At 40.8% G+C, this 25948-nt stretch overlaps 2 protein-coding genes across 3 annotated transcripts in view; both read left to right on the top strand.

Annotated features, from left to right (window-relative positions):
• The window catches only part of LUZP2 (leucine zipper protein 2), a 117643-nt gene extending 100842 nt beyond the window's left edge, over positions 1 to 16801 (top strand). The window contains exons 10-12 of one of the 2 annotated variants that reach the window (XM_077784367.1): positions 7534 to 7626; positions 13934 to 14308; positions 15482 to 16801. In XM_077784367.1, coding sequence (XP_077640493.1) covers positions 7534 to 7626; positions 13934 to 13966 — 126 coding nt within the window. In that variant the 3' untranslated portion in view covers positions 13967 to 14308; positions 15482 to 16801. Of the gene's footprint in view, positions 1 to 7533; positions 13736 to 13933; positions 14309 to 15481 lie in introns of those variants that run through there. The other variant, XM_077784368.1, reaches the window with a different exon arrangement.
• A 3009-nt stretch (positions 16802 to 19810) lies between these two features.
• Positions 19811 to 25772, top strand: LOC144246509 (uncharacterized). The gene is made up of 3 exons (XM_077784366.1): positions 19811 to 19944; positions 24234 to 24359; positions 25508 to 25772. The coding sequence occupies exons 1-3, from the start codon at positions 19908 to 19910 to the stop codon at positions 25747 to 25749; spliced, it is 405 nt and encodes a 134-aa protein (XP_077640492.1). The 5' UTR covers positions 19811 to 19907; the 3' UTR covers positions 25750 to 25772.
• The last annotated feature ends 176 nt before the right edge of the window (positions 25773 to 25948 follow it).

Here is a 25948-nt window from a genome sequence, read left to right as displayed (position 1 = left end):
TTTCTTTTCTTTCCTTGGTTTATTTTTAAGTAGTAAAGAGGCATGCTTTAAGTATGTGTGTACTAAGCACTACTTAGAACAACTTGGATTATTTTTTGCTAGCAATGATTGATTAAAATACAATTTGGGCTGTAAATGTTTAATCTCACTAGGCTACAAAACTGTGTGACTTGTGGGGTTCTATTCAGCGAGAACTTTCCTGAACAGCCAACCTCAACAACTGACTCAAATAATTTCAGGTTTTCATTGTCTCATACATTTCATACCAATATATGCTATGCAATAAGAAGATGATGATGTTTTGTCCACAGTTTAATAAAATTATTTATTATTCCACAAAGTTAATACAAGGAAAAAGTATTTCTAAATTCTGTTTTCAGTTAAGTAATGTTATCTCTTTCTCTTGTATAATCTCACCAGAACTTTGATTTGTTTCCTTTTGTTTATTTTTGTCTAGGCATGTGACTTAGATAGTCTCTCTTTTGTTTTGGCAGTTGAATAGAACTAAATACATCATTCTGACTCTGTTGAAAACTGAGGTACAATGAATCATTGAGATGTTCTTATTGATACAGAAAAAGATGGTTGTATATATACATCTTCACAGGGGCTTTCACAGTCTCAGCTGCATGAAAATACAAATAAGAAACTGCAGTTGTTCCAAGGAAGTGAGGCAACTGAAAGTGTTGGTTTAAGGTTCTATTAGAAAACTGAAATTATCTCAAATATGCAATGCTTTCAAACTAAGTGTATTAGAAAAAAACAGCAGAATTCAGTTCACAGTAACAAACACATGGAACTTCTTTGTATGTGTAGGCAGGCATTTTTAGAATTGCATTCCTCTCTTGGGAGTCTTTTCTCCTTTACCAGCCCCTTGCTATCCTGGAGGCATTTGGGGGTCACCCTAAACACTAGCTGCCTGAGAATAGTTAATTGACTTCCACTGCATACTGTAAATTCAAATACATTCTGTATATTACTAGTGGAAGGTGTCCTGTTATTATTTTTAATCTTCTGTTTCTGTGGTACTTTCTTATCTTTGAGCACGTTTGTGAGTTTGCTGCATGTCACGCTGGACTGCTTGGAAAGGATGCAAAGCTCTGGGCTCTGACAGACTGACATCCTCCAGCTCGCTGTAGTCCAGGGATAGTTCATCCTTTCTGTATGTGCTAGCTTTCATATAGAAGGGATGTTCACTTAGCCATGAGATCCCCTGCTTTGAGGTGATTAGGAACTAGTTTTTTCCCCCAAGGAGACTGTTAGTAGAAGACCTATTATGTAGGAAATACTAAAAAGAGTATTTGAAAACTTCAGTATCTTCCCTGGCTCTTGACAAACAAAACTTTTTTTTTTTTCTTTTAGAATAGTTTTTTTTTTTTTTTTTCACTCCAGAAGACTTAGACAGTAAAAATGTAAATTAATAATGTATATAATGTCTAACATAATATGAGGCAGTTGTATGTATGAGGAGAAATTCTGCACTTGTAGATGAAAAGAATTATTCAGGAAATTTACATCTAAATATTTCATCTGTCATCCCAGATGATCTATTTAAAAGAAAAGTCCTTTCACTTTGATGGATGTTTAGCTATTTGAGATCATTGTGGATGTTAATCTTGGAGAAACTCTTTTATAACCAATACAAATGTCTGTGAAATATGAAGAAAATGAAATGTGATCCATGTTGAATATATCCTAACAATTTCCACTTCTAATTGGAGTAGAGTTGTTCTAGAATATTTGCAAAATTTAGACCCGTACTCAATGCTGTGTGTTGGCATAAAAGTACGCAGCTATTTTCCACATTCAAGATAGCTGAATACAGTGAAAATTGGAATAAGAAGGAAATAACTATAACGACAAACATGCTTACTTTCAGTATGTAGAAGTTTAAAGATCTTGTACATTATAGGCTTTTCAGTCATTTATGAATTGTCTTATAAAATTATATCTCTGTAGATGTGCATTAAATAGATATAAAAACTAAAGTATGTCTCTCCCACTTACTGAATAATATTGACAATGCAATGGAGAAAAGCTAATTATCTCTACTCTAAAGCATGCCAAATATATATCTATACATATCCAGTGACCTTCACTTATGGAAATATGTCATTTTATTATTTATTATTGTTGTTTATATTGACTTCTCATTTATTTTTGCATGGGAGTTACTGTGGAAGATTTTTTTATCAGGATGCAAAGAAAAAAAATACAATTTTTCTTTTTATATATCAATATATACATATCAATTACATATTTGTCTGTGAATTCTGTTGTGGAAAGCTATACTAGATACTCAATTACTTTACAATGTCTCTAATTTGGAATAAGGTGTTCTTTAAGGTCCTGTCCAAACCAAACCAGTCTATGATTCCATGAAACTTGTAGGGCTAAGAGGATAACTCCAAAGTCTATAATGCACTTCAAAATTATGTGAACTTTTGTAATTGCAAATGATGCTACTCCAAAAAGAAGAGTTGAAGGAAAAGGTTATAGGTTAAGCACCTTTTCCTTGGCCAAAATTAATATATGAGGCATTAATGTGGCAGCTGGCCTGTGTGTGTATGTGCAATGTACAGACGTGGTTTCCAGGAGCAGTCAGAACTGACTTTGGAAAGGTGACATTTCTGGCTCTTTAAGTGCTACAAATCGCAGCAACCTGTGACCTCCTAGACATGACAAAAGCCACTTCTGTCTCAAAAGAATAAGATATGTCCCAGAAGAATACAAAACTGAGTGCACTGAGAAGTGGGGATGACCCCTGCCTAAGCTGTTCCTTATTTTTAGCCTCTTGGCAGACCATCGGGTTAGTAATCTTGGTGGAGGTCAGTAAAGAGGAGCAACCCCTGTGCAGGGAGATCTCTCAGACTGGCATTACTCCTCATGCCAAACAGATACCACAAAGTGCAGACAGGGGCAGCTGGCACACCAGAGACACGCTGGCAAGTGTTTTCTGGGTAGTTTTTGAATGTTTGCAGTTTGGGTCCGTGAAAGCATCAGTAGTAAAAAATGTGTTTCTGGACAAACTCCATGATTTTAGTATAAGTTCATAAAAATGGGCATATCAAGACATTACCCATCATTAGAGGAAAGCCATCATGGCCATCGTGAACTGGGGTTTTTTTGGTCCTCAGGTATCATGAACTTGCACTCTGCCAGAAACTGCTTAATTTGTTTGCTTACGTTGAAAATGCTGTGCAATCCCTCTGTTAGATCAGTATGAGTGCACATAATTTTTTTTTTGTTGTTAATGTGGAAATTGATTATCACTAGAAACCTTAGTGTAGAAAAGATTAATCTGTGGCTGTCTGAGTAATAGGGAAAAATTGCATTGATGTGACCCATATTGTGTTGGCAGGTTGTCTGGCAAGTCCTGTTCCTAGCACTCCAGCATCTCACATGAAAAACTGCTGGCTACACAGTAAGGATTGTGTTGTTATGCCAAAAAGTCATGTGAGTAGAAAGAGCCAGTAAGACTATTTATAATATGGCAAATATTTGAGCTATATAGCAAAGTTTTAAAATCTTCTGAAAGATGGGATTCAGTTGACCTAATTTTGCAGTTTTATTTAGCAGTGAAGATGAAGGTATTGTAACAATAGTGCACCCTTTGAGGAGAAAAGCTGTTTGGTATTAGAAATGAAAAATATATCAAGCATAACTGAAGGTTACTTCAAGGGCATGAAGGAGAAGTGGGGTATTATTTATTCCACTGCAAACTTTGGAGTTTAGTTTGCTTCCCTTCAAGTATTGTAGCAATTGTATGCAAGTTTTGCTGCAAGCAAAGCAGTCATCAACAGACCAGTTTCCTCTGCAAGCACAATTATTTCAAGGATCTGAAATGCAAAGCTTGGGTTTTAGTCAAGCTTGTAAGGTCTCACCATGACGATGCTTCTCAATTATTTCAAAGAGAAAAACAAGATAGAAGATTTTGTGTGCCTGGAAAAAATATTTGCATTTGAAATCCCATACTGAAAAGATTTGATTACAGTTTAGAAAGCTTTAAGTAAATTGGGAAGGCGCTCATAATCTTTATCCAAACAATTTCACTATGGAAAACTTGATGTCACTTTTATTATGTAAGGCGTTGTTCTAGTAAATAGGCTTCACTCAGATAAGTAATAGCATATTCATTTTTATATGAGAGGTTATTTTTAATAATAAAGCATCCTGTCTGCAAAGTCTTCCTGTAAGACTGACACATCATCAGCAAGTATATAGGTCTCTAAACTTTTTTTTCTTGTAAATAGTCAGTGTTAGTCCTAAAATTTTTCAGAATAAAACTGCATAAGTAGATGCAGTATGCCCTCTGGTGTTTTGGCCAGAACTCAGATTCAAGGGGCTGTGTTGATTTGGCACAGCTTGGGCTTTTGGTAATTGCAGGGGGAGGGGGGGTCCCACAGGGGTTGATGCTGCGAGAAGCTGCTGGGCGCTTCCACCATGTCCAACAGAGCCAATCTCTGATGGCTCTGAAGATGGGCACGCTGCTGGCCCAGTTAGAAAGGTTGGTAATGCCTCTGAGATAAGGTATTTAAGAAAATCAAAACAGCACAAGGTCAGTTTTTCCCAGGAGCGGCACGGCACCTCTGCCAGCGCTCACCCCTGGTGCAGGGGTGCACCATGGCTGCCTCCGTCGTGGTGCAGCCTGCAGCAAGCCTTGCCTGCCTGGCAGCCCCAGCAGCCACGCTGCAGCAGGGCAAGCTTCTCCCTCCTGGTGCCACGCATGAGGAGAGGCTGCCTCTGCCCACGTGGTGGCCAACGCTGAAAACACAGCAAGTGACTCCCCAGCATGGAACCTAGATCCTGCAGGAGTCTTTGAATTAATGGAACTTGTTTGCAGTGGTACCTATGAGCAGCAGTTTTTCTTCTAGCCAGAGAAGAGGAGGAAGTGAGGACTTAAGAGGGAAAAATAACATGGCCACTCCAAGGTCAGTGGAAAAGAAAGAGGGGGAAGAGGTGCTCCAAGCATTGGAGCTGAGATTCCTCTGCAAGCTGCAGTGAGGTCTATGGTGAAATAAGCTGGCCCCCTGAAATGTATGAAGTCCACAGGGAATGCAGAGATCTGCTTGCAGCCTGTGTGGGAAAATGCTCATGTTGGAGCAGGTAGATGCCAGAGAAAGCTGTGATCCAGTGGGAGACCAAATGGAGAGAGAGTGCCCCTACTCCAGGGATAGAGACAGAGGGCATCTGCTTCCAGACTAGAGCAGCCTATCCTTAGAAGACTGTGGACGACTGACCCACATCACAGCAGTTGTGGGAAGACTGTTTGCCCATGGGAGCATAGCAGAGAAAAGACTACATAAGCAAGTAGAAGATCTCGAATGACAAACTGGCCAAAATCCCCACATGCTGTCTCTCTTGCTGCCATTGGGAAGGAGGGAGGGGCTGGGAAGAAAAAAAGGTGTATTAAAGGCTTCTTTTAATTTTCATTATTCTTCTTTGACTCTCTTAATAATAAATTTACTTTATACATTTAAATGTGAACATGTTTTGCCCTTAGGGTGTTTTTCTCCCAATCCTTATCTCAATTCATGAGCCCTTTGTTAATTTTTTTCTCTTTCCTCTGTGCAGGTAGCAGGAGGGGGTAAGTGAATTACTTTCCTGGGGCCTGGCATTTGGCCCGAGTCAAACCATGACAGGGACCCAGCCAGGATCTTGCCCTCTTATTCTGCTTTCCTCCTTTGGCCTTTGTGAGAAGTGTGGTGGTGCTTTAACCTTGAACTTAAGACATGCAGATCAGTGTCACCTTAGGGTAACAGTATGAAAAGTAATTGGAGATGATGGCTGTGTGCTAGATGAAGGGATGCAATGTCCATTAATTAGAAAATGGAGGGAATGAAGCAGTCCCATTCACTGGTCCCAGGTTTGGCTGGTGTCTGTGCAGTGCAGCTCTGGTAAGTGATTTTAATAGTTTGTTACAGAATCTGATCTTACTGGCTAAGGCAATACTATAGAAATTGAAAAACCTCATAAAATCTTGTCTTTTGTTTTGGGAGAGAGGAGTTCTAGTATGTAATAATGGACTTCAATCTTTTGAAGATTAAACAGGAGACAGTTGGAAATTTTCCCATTTTCCAATTTCTTAGAAATATGAAATGCTTTAAACACCTGAAAATGTGACACTTGGACTCAATATTTTAATAACTTACCTAAAATCTCAAACTTCCCCTTATTCTGTAGAAATGAGTACAACACACTGCGAAATTCTGTATCATTTGTTAAGGTACAATCTTAAGCAAGAATCAAATTCTGAAATAAGTACTGTGCATACTATACTATACATAAGTATACTATACATAAGAAGTACTATACATAGGCATTTATTCTCCTCAGTCAGTAGGGCTTAAAGCTGTCTGGTTTTGCTGGCATCTCATGGGATTTCACTATGTCAGGTAGTCAAGAAATCAAGTGAACATAGGTTTTATAATTTATTGAACATACACTTCTTTTATTCAATGGGAAGAAATTTAGATTTGAAGAACTGTAATTTCTTTCAGTCCAAACAGACAGGTCGCTCAATACAGGTATTAAATGGCATTTATTTAACAAAACAATTATTTATGTTGATCTGTTAATTTGTTTATTTCCACATTACTTCCTCCCATAGTCAGTTGCTCTATAAAACTAACAAATCCTCATTGGAGAGCTGTTAATCAGAGACTATTAGTTCAGAGACTAATAGTTCACTATCCGAACTATTTTTTTTCAACTATGAGTTGAGCTGTTTTTCATGGTTCAAGCTAAATTGTAAATAGTGACCTGCTTAGTTTGGTTTGTCCTGTTCATAATTTCTGATCATCATTTATATTATTTAGTAATTCAATGCAGTATAAGTTACATGAGAAAGGTTTCAAAACTGGTGTCTGAAGTTTTAACTTCCCTTTACAGAATGAAGAGTTTCAATTTGTCTTGCAGACAATTTGATGCTTTCAGGATAGTTTCAGTGCATGTCCTCATTTTTTTTTTTTTGTCCTTTTGAATCTTAAAAGTTTCAGGAAATACAGAAAATAATGCTTGAACAAGCAGCAATTCAGTGGAAGGAAGTTCACTGCTTATAAAATGATATTTGATTGCCTTTCCTGTACAGCAGCCCATTTTGTGTGTAAGGAGAGAAAGGCATGAAAAGGAAAATGTTTTGCCAGCCTGCAGCTTGGGAGGTCCCAGCAGAGAGGCTGTGGACGGCTAAAGTAAGCTAAAGCAGTTCATAAACACGTCAACTCACAGCCTCAGTCTTTCCCAGAATCCACAAATGTCACAGGAATATGTGTTCTGAAAAGGCTTTTTTTCCCCTCCTTTGGCATTTAGAATATCTTGATAATGTATATGGAAGTAATCATTTACAAGGGAGTGCTGTAACAAAAACTGTATAAAATTTGCTGAAAATGCAGTATATAAAGTAGTTAACAGTTTGCAGTATATGACCTCTTGGTTTTTCATTGTTATCCTCAATTTCCACATGTGACTTATTTGGTACTTTATCTCAATTATATAAATGTTTTTAAATTATTATTTTATATTTTTATTTTTCAGGTCTGGCAAAATGTCTCAGCAGAGAAAAAGAATTTTCCTGTGGCCTTGAAAAAGGAAGAAAATCAAAGCACCCAGGAGTGTGATTCTCAAGATGTAAGATTAGCTCACCTGAAAAACAAGGCCTAACCTAGGCTGTATGAAAACATGAATGCTGTAGGCAACTGTCAATGAGACTTTTCCTATTCAAGATGATAGAGATATTTTATAAGCCTGCTATGTTCTGTATTAAAGTGCTGAGGAGCAAATGCTCTTTGCTGTCAATCTGTGCATATATATTATCAAGGATTTTTTTTTAAAAACTGCCTAATAGAACTGGTAAAGCTGTTGCAGGAAGAGCAGTGCTGGAAAATTATGTTTGATGTTTAACCATTTCAAAAATTTATTTGTTACTGGTTGAAGTGTTGCCTATGTTATAGTGAGATGAAAAACCCTTGTTTACATATCATTATATTTATTACTAATTTATTTACTTCTAATAATTAGGCACAGCCTTCACAGATGTTTTGTTTAACAAAGCAAAGCCTTTGGGGAGATGTAAGACATGACAGCATAATAGATGAAATAATGTGATACTGTTCACTGCCAGTCTAGAAAAACTGTAAGCTGTGTTTTTCTTATGACAGTTCTGACAGAAAGCTAAATCTGGTGCTTTTACTGAGCCAATACACTCAATCAAACAGCGTGGTGTGAACTCTTAACAGAAATCTCAAATACATGTATTGTGGCTGAAATTATAAAGATACAAATAGAACAGGAAAAAAAACAGAGAAAATGAGCGAGACAGATTTTGTTGTGAGAGTCTGCTCTGACTGTTGAGGACTTTCTGCTCAATCGTTCAAAAAGTATAGTGCTACTCTAATTTGCAGGTGAAATATATATATATCGAATGTTCAATATATATTGAAAATATTGATATATCTCGAGATAAAATCTTACGGAGGAAAATGAGTAGCTTGCTGTTAGTGAAGAAAATTCTGGAAAACAGATCTTAGATAATTCAATATACAATAAATTTTTAAAAAATTATATAGCATCCATTTATTGCAAAAGTGTTACGAGTTTGTTGAGTTATAAGTTACCTCCCTTCTACCACATCCTCTACAGAACAAGGAGAAATTACGAAAATCCATATGAGTGCATACTTTGCTGTTGCACATTTCTTAATACCTAAAAGTAAAGGAAACTTCAGTTATTAATGAAATTTAAAGGGGAAGAAAAACTTGTAAAACTGTGAAGTTGGAGTGAACTCCATTTAGATTATGATTAGAGGTTAGTTATTGCTTGGAAAAGTTGTTTAAGGCTTGATGAAATAGTAGAATACTTTCAGTTGAGACTGAAACAATTTAGGCTAAATACTTGCATCAGAAATTTTAAACAGCTCTTTTATACAGAAGTGGATACATTAAAAGAGAAAGAAAAAGAAAATAACTGGTAATATATTTCAAAAGTCAAACCAGTATTTAATTTCTGTATCACGTACTGCAAGGAAAGACACCTAAAAGATTCACCCTTCCATAAAATCAAGGTTGTAGTTATTGAGATGGTGGTTTAGTTATTTAGGTGGTTGTTTTTTGTCCTTCTAACAGCTCGTATTTTTAACTGTTTAGTCAGTCAGCAACTGTTCAGTCCGTCAGCAGACAGACACACTGTCCATCTTAACATAGGCTAAAATGGCCATAAAAATAGTGCAGGTGATGACATTGGTCCAACAACCTTTTCTTCATCATCATCTCACATTAACATAGAGAGAAAGAAAGACACAAGGAAGAGTTCAAATTATTAGCTTTGAGAACTGAAATAAAAATGTTCTTTCCACAATTAGCCTTCATATATTGGCATTAGAAATACCACTTTAAGTTCTGAAAGAACTGGAAGGAATTTATACCCAAAGGATCGTATTACTTAAGTAATTCAAAGCTGCAATTTGTACCTGTGAACACTGTTACTTAGAGCAAATGCAACACTTAGGAAGATTTTTAATTGTTTTTTTCATTGCTTGACTGTGTGTAATTTTTTCTGAAGTTTTTACAGCTTCTTACATTCAAATGAAGGAAGATTAAGGTTGGATGGTTAAGGTTGTAATGCAGCATTTTAAAGAAAAATTAGTGAAGATGTACTAAAAACTGTGTTGCTTAGAAACCTAATATTTCAGTAATCCTTTCGCAGAACTTTACAAAGATCTTTTATTGTGTCTCTGATAAACAAAATGAGATTTCTATTTAGAAAGAATTAAGGTAGTGAAGACTAACTAGAGAAGAATATGCAATCTTATAGATACTGAGGCAAAAAATAAAGCAAAATGGTTAGCTGTTGGTTCCCACTGGTATTGTTAAGTCTGTATGGCTAAGCATCTCTGTCTTAAAGTTGTGATCTTTCTGCAATTTTGTATTTATGGGGCTTATGCCTGTTCAGAGTAATTAGTGTTGTTTACATTAGAACAAATACTGAAATACAAAAATGAAAATTTATTGGCAAATGCGATACAGAGTAGCAAATTTGGAAATTAGATATTGCTGATATTTACCTGTAATGAAATTTGGCCTAGGACCAGTAATAGCCAGAAATAGGTAGAATATCCTGTGATACAGGATCTGAAACTCATCAAACCCCCCCCCCCAAAAAAAAAAAATTACCTTCAGTATTGTTGTAGAAGTTTCCATTCTTTTGATTATTTGTACTTTATTAGAGGCATCTTGTCAATACTTCTTTTCCTTAGCCGTATCCAGAGATGCTTCCCTATGTCTGACTCCTGAAAGTCTCTGTGCAGAACCAGAGTTCTGCAGAGCTTTTTCCCCTGTATCCCTTCCTTTTTCTGTCTTCCCAAAAGCTTTTGGGATTTTGGCTTTTACACCATCATTTACTTAATTGCATTTTCATGTCACATAATTCTTACGCATATAACATATAATTTTAAACCACCTACTTGGTATTGCTAAAACATCAAAGAATTTATAAAATTATTCTTTGTTCTCTGTTGTCATATTACATTTTTTGCTTTGTCCTTACAGAATCTTCTCTGATAAATAGAAGTGGCAGTGCTTTTTCTTTACTGCCTTAATATCCTGCAGTAGAAAAACACTATATGTTCATTAATCATTCAACGACAAAGGATATTCAGTATTGGAGCCAAAATTGTATACATTTCTAAGCAACGACAGCATTTTGCTTTATTTTCTTAAATCAGTTTCAGAGCTTTGGTCAAATTACACTCTCCAATTGTTTTCCAAAGGGTGTAATAAGAGAAAAAAAGAACCATTTTTATAAGGAAATTTCAAGCTAATAAAATCCTTAAAGTAAATTTGATTCTGTAAATGAGGACTAGGAAGAGAAGAGGAAGGTCATAAGAAATTACATCATCTGAGTTTAACCATCCCCTTAGCACACTGATCTAAAACAGGAAAAGTGTATGAAAAACTGCAGAGGTGTCTTCTGAGAAGGTATATGCACATTTCACATACTTCTTGCTCTGTATCTTTCTTCTAAACAGTGATTAAAGCAGCTCCCAGTACAGATCTGTAACAAATTCATGAGCAAATCTGATAAAACGTGTCTTTGAGTAAACAATGAACCTAACCTGACAACTAAGATAACTAGTTTGTCAGTTGACCTAACCACACCATTCGTTTCTCCTGTATCTGGTTTATTTTCTTCAGAATTAACTCAGTACTTTCTCCTCCATCGTGCTTTACAAACAACCTCCCTATCTGCTTTTTGTGCCCTATGAAGCCAAGAGGAGCAGTGATGCACAGGAACACGGAAACTCCAATGTCTGGTCAGCTAAATCTGGATGATGCTCTTTAGGAGCAGCAGAATTATTTTCTAACTGCAAAACCTGTTATAATACCACTTATTTAAACTTGATTTCCTGTTCGCTTGTGAATTGATTATTTGACCTTAAATTGTTATGATATTTTTGACCATAAAGCCAGTTCTGATTTGCTGAGTTGATGCAGTAGAAAATACTTATATTTACACTGTTCAGCTGTTCGCAGATAAAGTTGCATGATTTAATAGCCACTGGACATGCTGAGTTCTGACTGGCTTGTTAAAGTTTTTTTAATAAAGATGCACCCTTCGTTTATCCACCTTTGTCATTTATACATCCAGCTGTGAAGCTCTCCAGCTTTGCAGTGTTATTTACTAGGACAGTTGAATACCATAACTTCCCAAATTTTGTATACATTACCAATCAATATGCAGATTTTATAGCCATAATTTCACACACAGATAATTTGTTAATTGGGCTGCATGCTAAGCTGAGGAAAGCAACACAGCAAATAGTTTTTGCTTTTTTGATAGTTTCTGCCACGTCAAGCTCTCATTCTGTCCTTTTGTAATCAGTGTACCTCTCATGGGAGGGAATCTGTCAGACAGAAAGAGAGTCACACAGACAAACATACAAAACAATCCACTGTTTAGCATAGAGGGAACTAACAACAATAACAGAAGTTTAATATTTTGCTTTCTTTGTCTGTCTTTAGCTGAGGGACACAAAGATATATGTGTTATGTGTGTTTGCATATTTATGTGTTTATATATGCATATAGATATAGACATATAAAAACACAAATACACACGTGGGAGTGTGGGGGTGTATGTATATGTATGTATTTATTTTTATATATATATATATATACATATATATATATGCCTGAGGTCATATGTGTGTGGGATTCAGTTTGTGTTCTGTTAAACCCAGCCCTCTGTGTGTGTGTGTTTGCACCTCGTCCACAGGAGCTGGTTACAGTCCTGGCTATTGAACTGTTGTTGTTCAAGCTGTAATTTATTTGGTAATCATATACATTGTTTCACAGTGACAAGGAGTCAATAATGAATATGTTATGCTTTAACATGATAAAGAAATCCTTAAGAAAAAGTCCCTATCTTTCTACAACAGTGATCCATATGGTGTGCTACTAAAAGGAAAAGATCTCTGAGTGAACAAATGTGAAATAATACAGACATAATTCTTTATTGCTCTTTTCCTATCAAGATAGCCTTTGTTATCTGACCTATGAAAAGAGTATGCAAGACTACTCACTCATACAGCATTGTTTTATTGTTCACTTTTATTTTCTCTAAAGCAGACTTTTTTTTTTTTTTTTCCTTTGCATATGTCTTAAGAAGTTGACCTTTAGCTTTATTAATACAATTAATAGTTTTTGCTTCCTATCTCCTACAAATTATGTTGGTGAAATAGGTCACCTGATTTCATGTTCTAGTAGGTACAGTCAGAGAAAATTCTGGATATGTAAATTATCATATGTAATTAGCATTATTTCTATCCTCTTCATTACACATTTTGCAATACTATTTGATTGTTGGACCTATAGTATCTTTTGTCCTCAAACCACACACCTAGAAGTCACCTAAATATAATAATATAAATAAATATAATAATATAAATAATATATATATATATTTTTAAAATCTAGATTAGGAGTGAATAATTTAAATGGAAGTTTTGACAGGACCACATGTATAAGGTTTTGAAGTATTACAAGACTAAAAAAAATTGCTACTCTGTCATCTGCCTTTTTAGTCTTATCTAAGACATAAACCACGTTTGTTTGATGTTTTGTTTGATTTTCTGTCATAAAAGGAGTAGGTGCTTTATCAATAGACTTTGTTTTAATCAATACTGCCTTGGTTATTCCCTACAGTAATCCAATTTTTATTTCTACTGTCTAGAGTGGGAAAATATGAAAAAGAGTTCCCCACATCAAATCCATCTGCATCATCTGAGAGGCTGCCTTCTGTAGCTTAAACATGACTAAACCCCTCCCACTGTTACACTGGAAAGAGTCTTGATGACTTAAAACTTTAAAAAACCCTTGTCATTTTCACTCCATTTAAATGTGTCACTTTTAATAGCAAAACAAGTAGAGAAATTCCAGTGTGAACTCATTTTAGACCAATGACCAAGTATTATGAATATTTGACTGTATTTCATCTTTGAACTCCTTTTCTTATGGCATCCTTACTCCTACTCCTGAAGGGACTTGGATTTAAGTACAGTAGAATTTTCAGTGTTGAGTAAATCTCTGGTTTCATATCTGAAGATTTCCTCAGTTCAAAAATCCACTTTGTAATTAATTTTATTTATGCTGTGCAACTCTGTTTTCCCAGATATTAAAAAGCATATTGACAAAGAATACAACATTATTTCTTGAATAAAATGACAGCAATTAATGCAATAAGATTTTCTGCCTTGAGAGTCACCTGACTTCTCCATTCAGTGACTTTATATTCCTATTCAGGGATTATTATACCTAAGAGATCCAGAGTATAGCCAAGAGAATAGTAATAGAGAAGTTCTAACTGTAATGCTGATTTTCTACTGTTTGTTACTATTTCCTCACCCATAAAAGACACTTGTAATTCATTTTCTGTTCCCTAGGACCACTGTAGAAGTAAACTTCACTATTGGTGATGAGATGAAGAAAAAAAGCTGGATAAGTATCAAGTTGTTAAACTTGCTGTCACAAGACTATTGTTGAAGATTGTTACAGGGATGATGGGAGTCTGGGATAAGCTTAGCTATGAAAATTTTGTTCCGTTTCATCAAGTAGGCTTAAAAGAAGACCCAAATTGGGATTTTTGGATATTTTGGGGTTTTTGTTTTTTGTTTTTTTTTTGAAAACAGAATATTTTTTGAAAAAATATGAAGTAGTTATCTCTGACATTTCTATTGACAGTTGCCAAGACATATTTGGGAAATCATAATGATTCAACATCTCCTTTGAAAGCAGCAGAAACAGAGACAAGCTTTCAGGTATTCTCTTCCAGAGTAATTTTTGGGGTTTTACTAAAAGGTCTCATGAAATTCAGTTACTTAAAGTATACTTACACATTCTTCACCAAGTTCTGTCTCAAAAGAGAAGACTACTTAATTCAGACTTTGACTGTGTCTGATTGTAACTGATCTGTTCAAAATGTTTTCTGGCTGGTTACAATTTGCAAACTATTCAATATTTGGAAAGCTGGTAGTCAAATGAATTAGTAGTCAAATTACTTAATTTGACAGTGTGATGTGTATAGCCCTGGAAGCAGGAGTAAGGAGAGTTATCCAAAATAATTAAATATTAAATACATATATGGTTGTTATATATATATATATATATAAAATATGCAGTGATATGAAGCTGTACCTAGCATCAGACTTGTATGGTTTTGCACTGTGAAGGTTGTTAATTATGCTTTCTTTAATAGAGATCAGGACCCTTTTCTAGGGGCAATTCCATTGCCATGGAATTTTAACAGACTTCTTTCTTTCTGTTTATGTAAATATGTATTCTATGCACCATGTTTTTACCTTTACATAAGTTTCACAGCCCTCCATGAACTAAACTTGAAGATGAAAAATCACCTGAAAAAAAGAGAAAAAATACAAAGAATCAGTTAGTACACCAGAATAAAAACTCTAAATGCTTCTAACCTACACTGAAAAATGCCAATCACTTCCATTTTCATGTGCTGCTAGCACAAAGGCATGAAATGTCCCAGGTTTCTAAAGCATGCATTTTGCACTATTTTCTGAATGTCTGTAAATTAGTCTCGAACAGATCAGTTAGTACCTTACAGCAATAATAAAAAATTGATGTTTGAAGAAGTGCTTTGTAATGCAGTCCAGTTTTTGAACACTTGTTCTACCTTATCAGTAATTGTATACTATAAATTACCTTTTTTGTAAACAACAGTCATTCTCAAGTATATTTCTCACTGTTTTATTTCATGTAATTATGTGGCAGATTAGGTTCTAATATTAAGAGGCAGTCAATGTGGAGGGGGGGAAGATATCTGTGTAACCATAATTGAAGTACAATCCTTAAGTGCAACTGTAAAAAGAGAACTCTGTCGGGGGTCCATGTGTACTTACCTTTAAGTAATTCCATCTCAAATCTACTTACACAATAAAATATGTTTATTTTGTTCTTTTTTTCCTCAGTGCTATCTTAACTAGTTCATTTTTGAACACTGAAAAGCTGACAGAATTTGATTTTAAGGGATGCAGATGGAGAGAATCATTACTTTAAGGATTCAAGCAAAAAAATGTGCAGGTGGTACTGAGTTACAGTGTCATAGCTTGGATGGCAGCCGTGGGAAGTCGGTTTCATCCCTTGTGTTTGTGCTGATCTCAACAGGATGAAATATACTTCAGAGGGTAAAGCCCTGTTTTGTCCACTACAGTTGGCCTTTGATCACTCCATCAGGGAGGATTGATTGGAATCAGCTCTGTCACTCGTGGATTCTTTAGTTTCTCCTTAGTCACACTCTATGACAAGAAAGCAGAAAAGAAAGGGAGAAGAGAGAATGTTTTTCTTTTTTGGGTGTGTGTCATTATTGGTCTAATTTAAGAATTCATATGCCATATCTTTTTGAGATGCAAATCTTTCAAAAATGGTTGGAATAGTAAACTGCCTGATGCAATGCTATCTATCCCTAGCAAGAAGTGTCTTAAGCATTTGTAACTTGTAAACTTCCACCTTTGTCTTAATGCACACCTCAGCAGATTTTTTACTAGATTTGAAGTAGTTTTAATAATGTACTTTGTCTTGCTTTGTATCAGTTTAAAAGCAAATAGACAAATCTTTTATTTGACTTAGTGATGCTCTGTCTTCAGTTTTAGCATTTAAGACTTTACCTCTCCTTCAACAGTCTCCTTCAATACCTCCTTGTCCTTGCTGGTGTGAAGAATGCATATTTTATGATTGGCTTTTCGCAAAGGTTATAATGAATATTATATGCATAATATTAGAAAGTTATACTGTATTAATTCTCTTAAGTAGTGTGTTAAATACAGTTTTAGGTTCTAACATAATGTTAAAATAGAGACTATGTATGTGGGGAAGTTTTTTTTTTTTTTAGGAATGAGATACTTCAAAGAACACCTAAATCTTCCAAAGGAGACGAATTTATGGCTTCTTATCAGAAGAAGCTAATTTCTTCAAGCATTACTCAGACTCAAAGATTAAAGGGATTAAAGGAAACAATTAACATAAAACAAACAGAGTTTCTTGTTTAAAATAGAATGTATGCATAACCATAAAGGATATATAAATATGCAACAAGTGTATTGGTTAAGGGTGATTCCTTTATTCACAAGTCATTCTTTTCTTAACTTAGTGTCTGAGAACACCTGGACGTCCATAATTCTTTACTTTATATTGTCTTGTAATTGCCTAACTCTAAACTTTAGTACTCTAATGATATTATTATTTTTATAACCATTTTATTATTATTAAACTTTTAACATTTTAAAAAACAACCGATTAGGGTTTTTCACACTGGTATGAGTAATCTTTCACCCTGACATTTTGTATGTGCTCCTCTACTCAAAGATAGATAGTTGCAGTTTCTCTGCCTTGAGAAAATACAATTTTAAAAACTAAAAAACCTCATGAGCTGACCAAATGATGACAAAGTACAGCTTAAGACTATCCATGTTAAGAGTCAAAAGACGTGAAATAGTGGCTACAAAATTAATCAGGTAAGACATGCGGCTCTTTGCATTTGATCCTAAATCTTGCTGAAGACAGCTTTCTTTCAAAATTTTCAGTGGGCAAGAGACTTGTGATCTTGTCATATCTACAGCTGGCATTAATTTCTTGTGATGCCAAAAGCAACATTTCTTTGCATGTGACAGACCTTAACTGAGAAGGTCACTGGAACTGTTTCAGTCACCTGTCAAGAAAGGATCTGCACTGCACAGTGGTTGAAGCCCTCCAGCAGGACAAAAGCCTAGGAGCACAATGCTTCCTGTAGCTTTAGAAAGAAGCCTTTGTCAGCAGGATCCCCTTTTTCAGGCAGCCTGTAGTAGATACTATCCACAGGGCTCCTTGGCTGCCTTGGTCACTGGTTCTTACCTACAGGCTTTTGACTTGCTCATGGCTGTTCTGCAAACACAGCTCCTCATGTGGAATCCACTTCTTGATGTAGAGGGCAATCCCTCCATCTCTCCTTCCTCCCCTGTATCTTCTGACCAGGCTGTAGCTCTCAGTAGTGACACTCCAGTCATGGGATTCATCCCACCAAATTCCAGAAATGCAAAAGGCCGTAACTTTCCTGAAGCACAGTGGCTTCCAGCTCCTCCTGTTTCTTGTCCGTGCTGTGTTGGTTGAAGGCACCTCAGCCTGCCTGTCAGCCATGTCACCTTCTCAGAGGAACACCCCTTTTCTTCCTTTCTCACAATTTTCTGGTGTTTTCCTGTCAGCTTTTATTCCCTTGGCTTTCCTGACAAAGCCAACTCTAGACTTGCCTTGGCCTCTTACCGCTCCCTAGCACTTCATTGCCTTGCATGCCCATCTCCCGCCTTGCCTTGCTTACAGCTTTTGTCCCTGGCCTTGCTTGGCTGTGCCTACCCTTCCTTTGCCTTTTCCCCTCCCAGCCATGCCTTTCCTTGCCGACCCCTCCGTGTCCTTCCCTTCCTGCCGCTCCCTTGTCTTTGCCATGGACGGACTCGGCGCCTCGACTTTCCCGCCCTTTTCGCCGCCATCTCGGGAAGCTGCAGCGCGTCCCGAGCGGCGGGGCTGCAGTGCCGCGCTCCGCCCACACGGCGGCAGCACCGCCGCAGCCGCAGCCGGGGCCGCGCTCGCCGCGGGGCCGCGGGCAGGGCAGGGCGGGCGCGATCCCCTCAGGAACATCTGCGGCAGCGATCCCCTCAGGATCATCTCCCGCAGCAATGCTCCGCTCAGCGGGAGGGGTCTGTCCCGGCGCTCCAGGCTCCCCGGGACCGTGTGCCAGGGAATGAAGCCCGCGCCGCGCTCCCAGCTGCGGCGCCGCGGTTCTGTGGGCGGGCTGGGCTCTGCTTCCCGGGAGCAGCGGGATGGGGTCCCTGTGCCACCCCCGGGGGTCGCACGGAGAAGCTGCTCCCGTGGTACGGCCGAGGGTCAGGGGGAAAACATGAACAGTCCTGATGGAAACCGATGGGTACACCAGTTTGGCTCGGTTTTGGACTTGGCGTGTTTCCCCTGACCCCTGCCTAGTCCAGGTGTTTTGCCTTAGGAAACAGGAACAGGAGATAGAAGGGGGAATAGAGAAAAAGATAATTCATTACCCCAGAAGAGACGAGCTTATTTCTGTTTATTTCCTGATGCCCCTGGAATGATTTGGGTCTCAGGAGGCACCTGGGAGCCTCCGTTTGTGTCCTGGGCGGGGCCGTGGCTCTAAAAGGGGTAAAGGCTGGAGGAAGGGGGGTCCGGGGGGGAGAGGAGCAGGGGCTGGGATCGGCGGTGCCCTGGGCGTTTGCATCTGGGAGCGGCCGCCGGTTTCCCGATGGGAGCCCTGGAAACGGAGCTCGGAGTCCGTGAGAGATGCGAACGCTGCAGCTGGAGCGCTGAGAATGGAGGCTCTGCCGAGAATGTCGTCTGGTGAGTCTCCCGATGTCCCGTAGCTAATGCTGTGCTGGCACCGAGTCGCCTCATTGCGATTTAAACTCTTGAAATATGCTGAAATTACTAACTGGACACAAAATGCACGTGGGAAGCTTCATGTTCCTAAGGAAATGCTTTAGGGATGTGCAGCTTCTGAACTGCAGCAACAATCCCCGCTCCCACAGAAACCTGCTGGGCCGTGGTTCTAGGGCAAGGGTGCCAGAAATGTGGCACCTTCAGTGCCACCCTAACAGGGATTTCCCTGGGAGCTCTCAGGCTCGGGAGGAAATGGTGTTCCTGCCCCTCTGGGAAAGCAGGGAGCGGGATCGGTGCTGCAGCTGTGTCTTTTTCCCGCTCTCCGCAGCTGTTCCAAGGATGCCCTGGAGTGCTCTGGCTCACGGCAGGATAATCGATCTGTGTGCCTGCGTGCGCAGCTGGGTCAGTCACTGGGCTCCCGTGGAACCCCTGAGGTTGGAAAAGCCCTTCGTGCTGCTGAAATGGCCCCAGGACAAACCTTCCCAAGCTGGAAGCAAAGCCAGGGGCAGGGAGGGAAATCCAAGAGGGTGGTGGGAAGGGCTTTCTCCCAGCTCTGGACGCCCTCAAGGCAGGGGTGATTTCTAAGTGTTGTTAAATGCTGCAGCAGCTCTGTCCCTACGTGAGAGCTGCCTCAGCTTGGGCGAGTGTGAGGATGTCCAGCTCTTCCTCAGGGCTTGGAGCACGGCAGGGTGCAGAGCTCAGGTTAAATCTTGTTTAAACACTTTTAATATCAAAATGCATTCAAACAGAGACTTTGAGGAAATAACACACTAAAGTCTGTTGCAAGCATAGGTGCAAGCTGTCTTTATTAAAGATCCACATTGATGGATGTCCTGTCAAACCACTCTGTGGACAGAATGTGTCCAAAAAGCTTCACTAACCCCTTGTTCTTCTGCTGGTAGGGCAGCGTCTGACCCCAGGTCTCGGGGGCTGCGTGGAGATTCCTCCTTGGAGCAGGGTCACCCCATGAGGATGAGCCACAGAGGTTCAGTTCTTGGACCAGGTGAGGAGCTCTTTCTACTAGTAAGTGCTTTTGCTGGTTTTAATGTCACAGCTCCAGTGTTCCTTCAGACACTGTGCCCTGCAACAGCACTCGCAGCTCCTGTGCTGGGCTGGGAGCAGTTCTGCTGTGGGAAATGGACTTGCAGAAAATTGTCAGAGTTTGACAGAAGGTTTACATAGTATGTATCTGAATGGAAAATTTGAGATAAGAAATACTGACTTAGAAATGCCGTGGAATAGGACAGACATTGTTGAGAGAGAAATGGAACTAGAAACAAGTGTTAAAGGATGAGTTTGTAAATAAGACTAGATACTTTAGAGAAATAGAACTATGAAAGATGCGTTGTAATAAGATTCATGAGGGGTAATTTTAGATGATTGATTTCAAGGCATTGACAGAATAGTATAGCAAAAGCTAAAAGGCCAAGAAATGCTTATAATGTAATTAGGAAATAGTTGGCTTCTGATTGTGATGGCGTGAATTATAACATCTGTATTGTCTTACCCTTCATGTGAGACTGAAAATGGAATAAAAGTTTTTAAAAACACTTCTCAGTTGCCTTATTTCTGGGTCAGAAAAGGGCATAATCTGATAAATTGGTGCATTGTGTGAGGAAGATTTATCTCTCTCAATGTCCTATTCCATAGCATTTCTAAGTCAGCATTTCGTATCTCAAATTCTGCATACAGATGCACACTATGTGAGCCTTCTGTCAAGCTTTGAGAATTCTCTACAAATCCATTTCCCACATTCCGGGCAGGGCTTTCAGTCCCATTGGTGTCCATTTAAATCAAGCTTGTGTCATATTTCCATGAGTCTCTCTGGTCTGGCACCCTGGGTCCCACGGGACAGAGCTGTGTGAAGGTTCAGTCCCATCTGTACCAGTCCTGCCAGTGTTTCCAGCAGCAGCTGCTGGAGGCACCAAGGGCTGCCCTTGGAGCCTGGCTCTCCCCTGGGGTTTTACAGAGCGTTACAAACTCTGCCCTTCAGGATCCAATGTTTATTTTGAACACTGATCCTACAGCTGGATAGTTCAGCTAGCAGGGATTAGAGTCAGCTCTGGGGCCCAAAACAGGTTTTGTCCCACAAAGATACACTGAACTTCCTGAGATAGCACACAGATGATGCACTGGACTTTGGGGCTAATAGTTAGCGTTGCCAGGTGATTATTGTAAGGTTGAACTGAAGTAATCTTATGGTTGAGAGCTGCATCTCCCCTGCTTCTGGCAGAGGAGGCACAGCTGGGACAGGGCAGCTCCTCCATTCCTTGGCTCCACCAAATGCTGTTTTTCTTCCCGGGGCTGCTGCGGCCATGGGCTCCCTAAGTTACAGATAAGAGTTGTGCTGACCTTGGATTCATGGAGGAAAGCTGGGCTGGAATGTGGCAGAAGATGCTTTATGTGGAATGTGTTCCCGAGGGTGTTACAAGTGCCTGGCCTTTTCTGTGGGAAGCTTTATGGAGGATATTGTTACAAGGTAAATGGTCCTTCATGTGCAAAGTTCTACTTTTGTGTCAGAAAGCCTTGGGAATGCTCAGGAACACAGCCTGGGATGTTTGACCTCTGAAATGGGTCCTGTTTGGTATAAAATACCCATTTTTTAGTGGTTTGTGTTTTTTGTGACCTTGGAGGAGTGTGGAGCTGACTAGTCAGGTTGGTGTCTGAGAAGGGGAGGGTGTCTGGGTTCCAGCAGCACTCCCAGGGCTGCTGCTTTGGGGTGTGACACAGAACACAGCGATATTCCTGCTGTGCAATGTGGCAGGGAGTGGAACAGCAAGTGGCAAAGTTAGGTTTTGCTCCCTAAATCCCAGAACAGCTGGGTTTAAGTTCCATCAGCCAGAGGAGGGAATGAGCCCTGGTGCCATCCCTCCTGGGGGCACTGGACAGGTCTCACTGTTTCTCTGCCATCATTTGCACGGTATGATTCTCCCTTGAGCAGAGAGGGCAGAAAATGAGGCAGGCAGGGAAGCTCATTTTGTTTCTGCGAACTCCAGGCTTGGGGCAGCTGCAGAGCACTTTGGGTTCAAATAATCCTGCCCAAATACATCACCTCGAACCTCTCTTGGGCACTTTTGGATCCCTCTGTGCCACTACTCCTCTGATCTTTTACCTGCGAGGTCTGGGCTAGAAACATCTGCCTACTGGATGGGTTTTCACACGTACAAATTTATTTTCTTAGAAAAGCCATCAGGGGTAATGAAAATCTGTGGAGAACAGGTGGTTGGTGCACTAGGTGATGGTAGGTCTTGGGCTTTTCTTCTTCTTTTCTTTAACCTGCTTTTAAGAGGACCCCTAAACTGGAAAACTGAAAGTTTGGGGGTGGGGAGGAAGTTGCTTTTCATTTTTTAAGTGTTGCTGTGGGTTTTGGTATGTCAAGTGACCCTACCAAAACAGAATTGGAATAACTGAACTTCAGGACTCTGCACTTAATTCTTTTAATGTGTTTGTGTGGGTGCAGGAAATGCCAAACCCCAGCGCAATTCTGTGTCTGTAGCATTCAGTGCAACATCTTTAAAACCAAGTGCTCAGTGTGGGCTTTTCACATGGATGCAGACGGTGTCAAAGCCTTTCCTGTGCCCCAAAAGCCAGAAGGAGCCTGCCAGAAGCAGCCTTCACTGCCTGTCCTGGATTTGAGTTTGCTGCTGGAGTCTTCCCTCCATCTTCTCTCGGGTTTTTGTGCCAAAGGGGATCTGGCCCTGGAGCCACCCAGGGCGTCTGTTGCCTTGATAAGTGTCAATGAAATTTGCCAAGTCTGTCAGGAAAGCAGAAACATCCTGGGCTTTGTTTGGCCAGAGGTGGAACATGAAGATGTCCGTACCAGTGGTGGGTGTGGGTGCTGGCAGTTTTGGGTTGTGTGGTGCCTCTGGTCCCTCAGCAGTCAGGGCACGGCTGAAGCAAGGAGGGAAGCTGCAGGTGAGGGCAATATTGGCATTTCTTGGTCCAGAACTGGGAGTGCTGGAAGAACAGCTTTCTTCCTTCTTTCTCTCCACCACTGAGCAGAACATTAATAAGGTGCTGCACTAAGCTCTCTCTTTTGTGGGTTGTTGCTTGCTTGTTTTTTGTTTTTTTTTAATGTATTTCTAAGTGGTGCAGTGAGGAGCAAGTTGCTGGGTTGCATGACTTCTGACTGACATATCACAGACATGGGCGTACGTGTGTGCACGTGCTTCCTGGCAAATCCAGGTGTGATGTGGAAATCCTAAGTGAGGATGTCCAGCCTTGGCTACACGTGACACAGGCTTCTGAAAATGGAAATGGCCTTGGCAGAGTAGCAGCTGTGAAGCAAAGCAGAATTAAAATGCATGTGAGCAGAAGAACCAAGTGAAATGGGACTTCTGGGTCCTGTGTGCTCCTCTGGCCTCTGCCTGCTGTGAACACTTTGTGTTGCAGCTCAGTGTAGTCCTATTCAGTGTTAGTTTGGTTTGTTTTTTGTGTGTAACAAAAACACTGGTCAGTTACTCTAAACAACTTCCCTCCTTTACTGGACACATCCTGGAGTGGGACCAGACTCCCCCTCACCCTGGAGGAATTCACTGCTGCTCTGGAGAGGGGGTGAAGCCAAAGCTTAGGAGCAAAGGCAAACCACCAAACCAGGGGCATTCTATATATATCCAAATAAGGGACTCTGTCTTCCTGCTTTTCCTGTAGTTCTCCTTTCTGGTTTCACCTGGCCTGGAAGGATGGGCATGGCCTCTATTTATCATATGAAAGTGGTGTTACTAATCTGTCCAGAAGTTCTTATTACAGACACTCATTTTCTGCCAGAAAACATTTTCATTTCATTCTTTTCACCCAGGATGGCTGTCTGTGGTCTCAGACAGTGTTCCCTGGGAGGAAGGGCAGCCTTTGCCTCACCTGCACAGCTCAGGTGGATGTGACAGAACTGGTGTGGCCTGACAAGGTATGAGCAGCTGTCTGTGCACTGGAGTGCCTTGAGACCTTTCTCTGTGGGGTGTTGGACACGTTTCTCTTTGGGATTTCTGGTGACACAGCACCCAGGTGTCCCTTCCTTTGTATGAAGTCCTGTGGTAAAGGAATGAATGACTGACAAGTGGGGCCTGGGATAAAAATGGTTAAAATTAGGCTAAGATTGCAATAAGAAAAATGAGCTTCCTTTTAATGTCTGAAATAGTTAGGAATAAAAATGCTGGAAAAGGGCACTTTTATATTTGAATTGGTGTCACCTCTCATGGATAAAACCCCAGAGTGAGCAACCACAGCAGAAGTGTGAAAGCCAGGATCCTTTGGCTTCCACAGTGGACTTAATGTTTTTTTCCTCCTCTCTTTCAGGACAGGAGAAATCATTAAGCTCCTCCCATCTTTGCCAGAAGCTTCAGTGTTTAAGCAGCCAAAGCCAAGAGGCTTCAGCACCAGGGGTGTGCACTGGAGGGCTCCTGGTCCTGCCCACGCCATGGGGTAAGTCAGAGGAACACAGGGTTCCCCTTTTCCACTCTGCTGGGATTAACTGCCTCAGAAATGCCATTTCTGGCAGCCCGGCCCTACCCCTGTGTGCTGGGAAAGGGCAGCAGGGAAGGGGCAAATGCCAGAGTTCCCTGGGGATGCTGGAGTTGTGGTGTTTGGCTGTGCCCAGGGGGGCAGGCTGGGCATTGTTGTGCACCCAAGGGCTGGTCTGGGGCTCGGAGCCCGGGGAGCCGAGCTCTCGGTACATTCCCAGCTCTGCCAGCTGCTGCAGGGCTGGGTGACAGCCTCTGCTGGGGCTGGGGCAGGAGCTGCAGGGGAGGGCTGGCAGGATTTGGGGGCAGAGGGAGGAAAATGAGGAACGGTGCTGGCAGTGCTCAGCCTGTGTTCGTGTCAGCGCAGCTGTGCAAGGCGCTGGGATCTGGGTTCAGCTCCAGCTCTCCTGGGGTGTAGGGGCAGAGGGACTGGGTTTATCTGGGTTTATCTGTGGCTTTCCAGGCCAGCAGGAACAAGGGGAATGTGGGGCCAGAGCTGTGTCCCATCGGGCTGCACTTCCCTCTGAGCACAGAGTCTGGGCTGAGGTGAGATTGCTGCAAGTGTCCCATGAGCAATGCAGGGAACTCGGAATTGTATCCGCTGCTGGGAACGCTGCCTGAGCTCTGCTCAGGCCGTGTCTGCAAGGAGTGGGATTTGGGCTGCAGAGCTGCTGCTGGGCACAAAAAATGGAGTAAATCCTCTCCAGGGACATGCAGGGATGGACAGTGCGGCAGGGAAGGGGAGTATTTACAAACTATATCAGTATTTCTCCCAAAACTGGGAGAAATGGGGTGGAGCAGATATGGGGGTGGTTTGGTTTTGTCTGGGCCGGTTATTCCTTGCGCAACGTTTTAAATCTGTTGTAGGATTTACTCTCCAGTATCTTTCTAACAAAAGCTGACAGAAATTTAGGTCCAGGGTTAGAAGTTGGGTCCATTCGCTGCAAAACCTTGCCCAGGCTGGAGGACTGGGGTGATGGCTGCTCTCAGCAAAGGTTACCTATGAATACTGTGTCAGATTTCCCTCAGTGCTGGGCAGGACAGGTGAGGGTTTGGATCAGGAATTCTGCAAACAAGGCCTGTGTGATGTTGGTTTATTGTGTTTTTCAGGGAGCCAGGGCTGGCACAAGGACTCGTGCAGGTGCCGCTCTGGCACGGGAGCCGTTGCCCTGTGGAGCCATTTTAAAGGTGTGATTATGGACATTTTGGAGGCCGTTTCTGGAATTCCATTTGTAGCTGGATCTCGCTCCGAGTGCAGCGGTCCAGGTGAGGGTTCTGACCTCTCCAGACTTGTGCTCACCTTGGTACAGCCTGTGGCTGAAGCAGTTTTCCAGGGAAGTGGAGATGGCTGAGGACCGGCGCTCTGGGAAGCAGGGACCTGCTGGGATTTGCATTTGCAAAGCTGACGTAAAGTTTGTAAAAGCGGCCCGAAATTCTAATTCCTGCGGTTTCTGGGGAGGAGGTGCAGGTCACCCCGAGAGCGAGATCAGAACTTGTTTGTGGCGAGGAGTCTGAGGTCTGTAGGTGCCACACCTGGCAGGAGCTGTGTGC

Source organism: Lonchura striata, chromosome 6 (assembly GCF_046129695.1).
Source record: "Lonchura striata isolate bLonStr1 chromosome 6, bLonStr1.mat, whole genome shotgun sequence".
Classification (NCBI taxonomy): Eukaryota; Metazoa; Chordata; class Aves; order Passeriformes; family Estrildidae; genus Lonchura; species Lonchura striata.
This window is presented reverse-complemented; position numbering and strand designations above follow the sequence as displayed.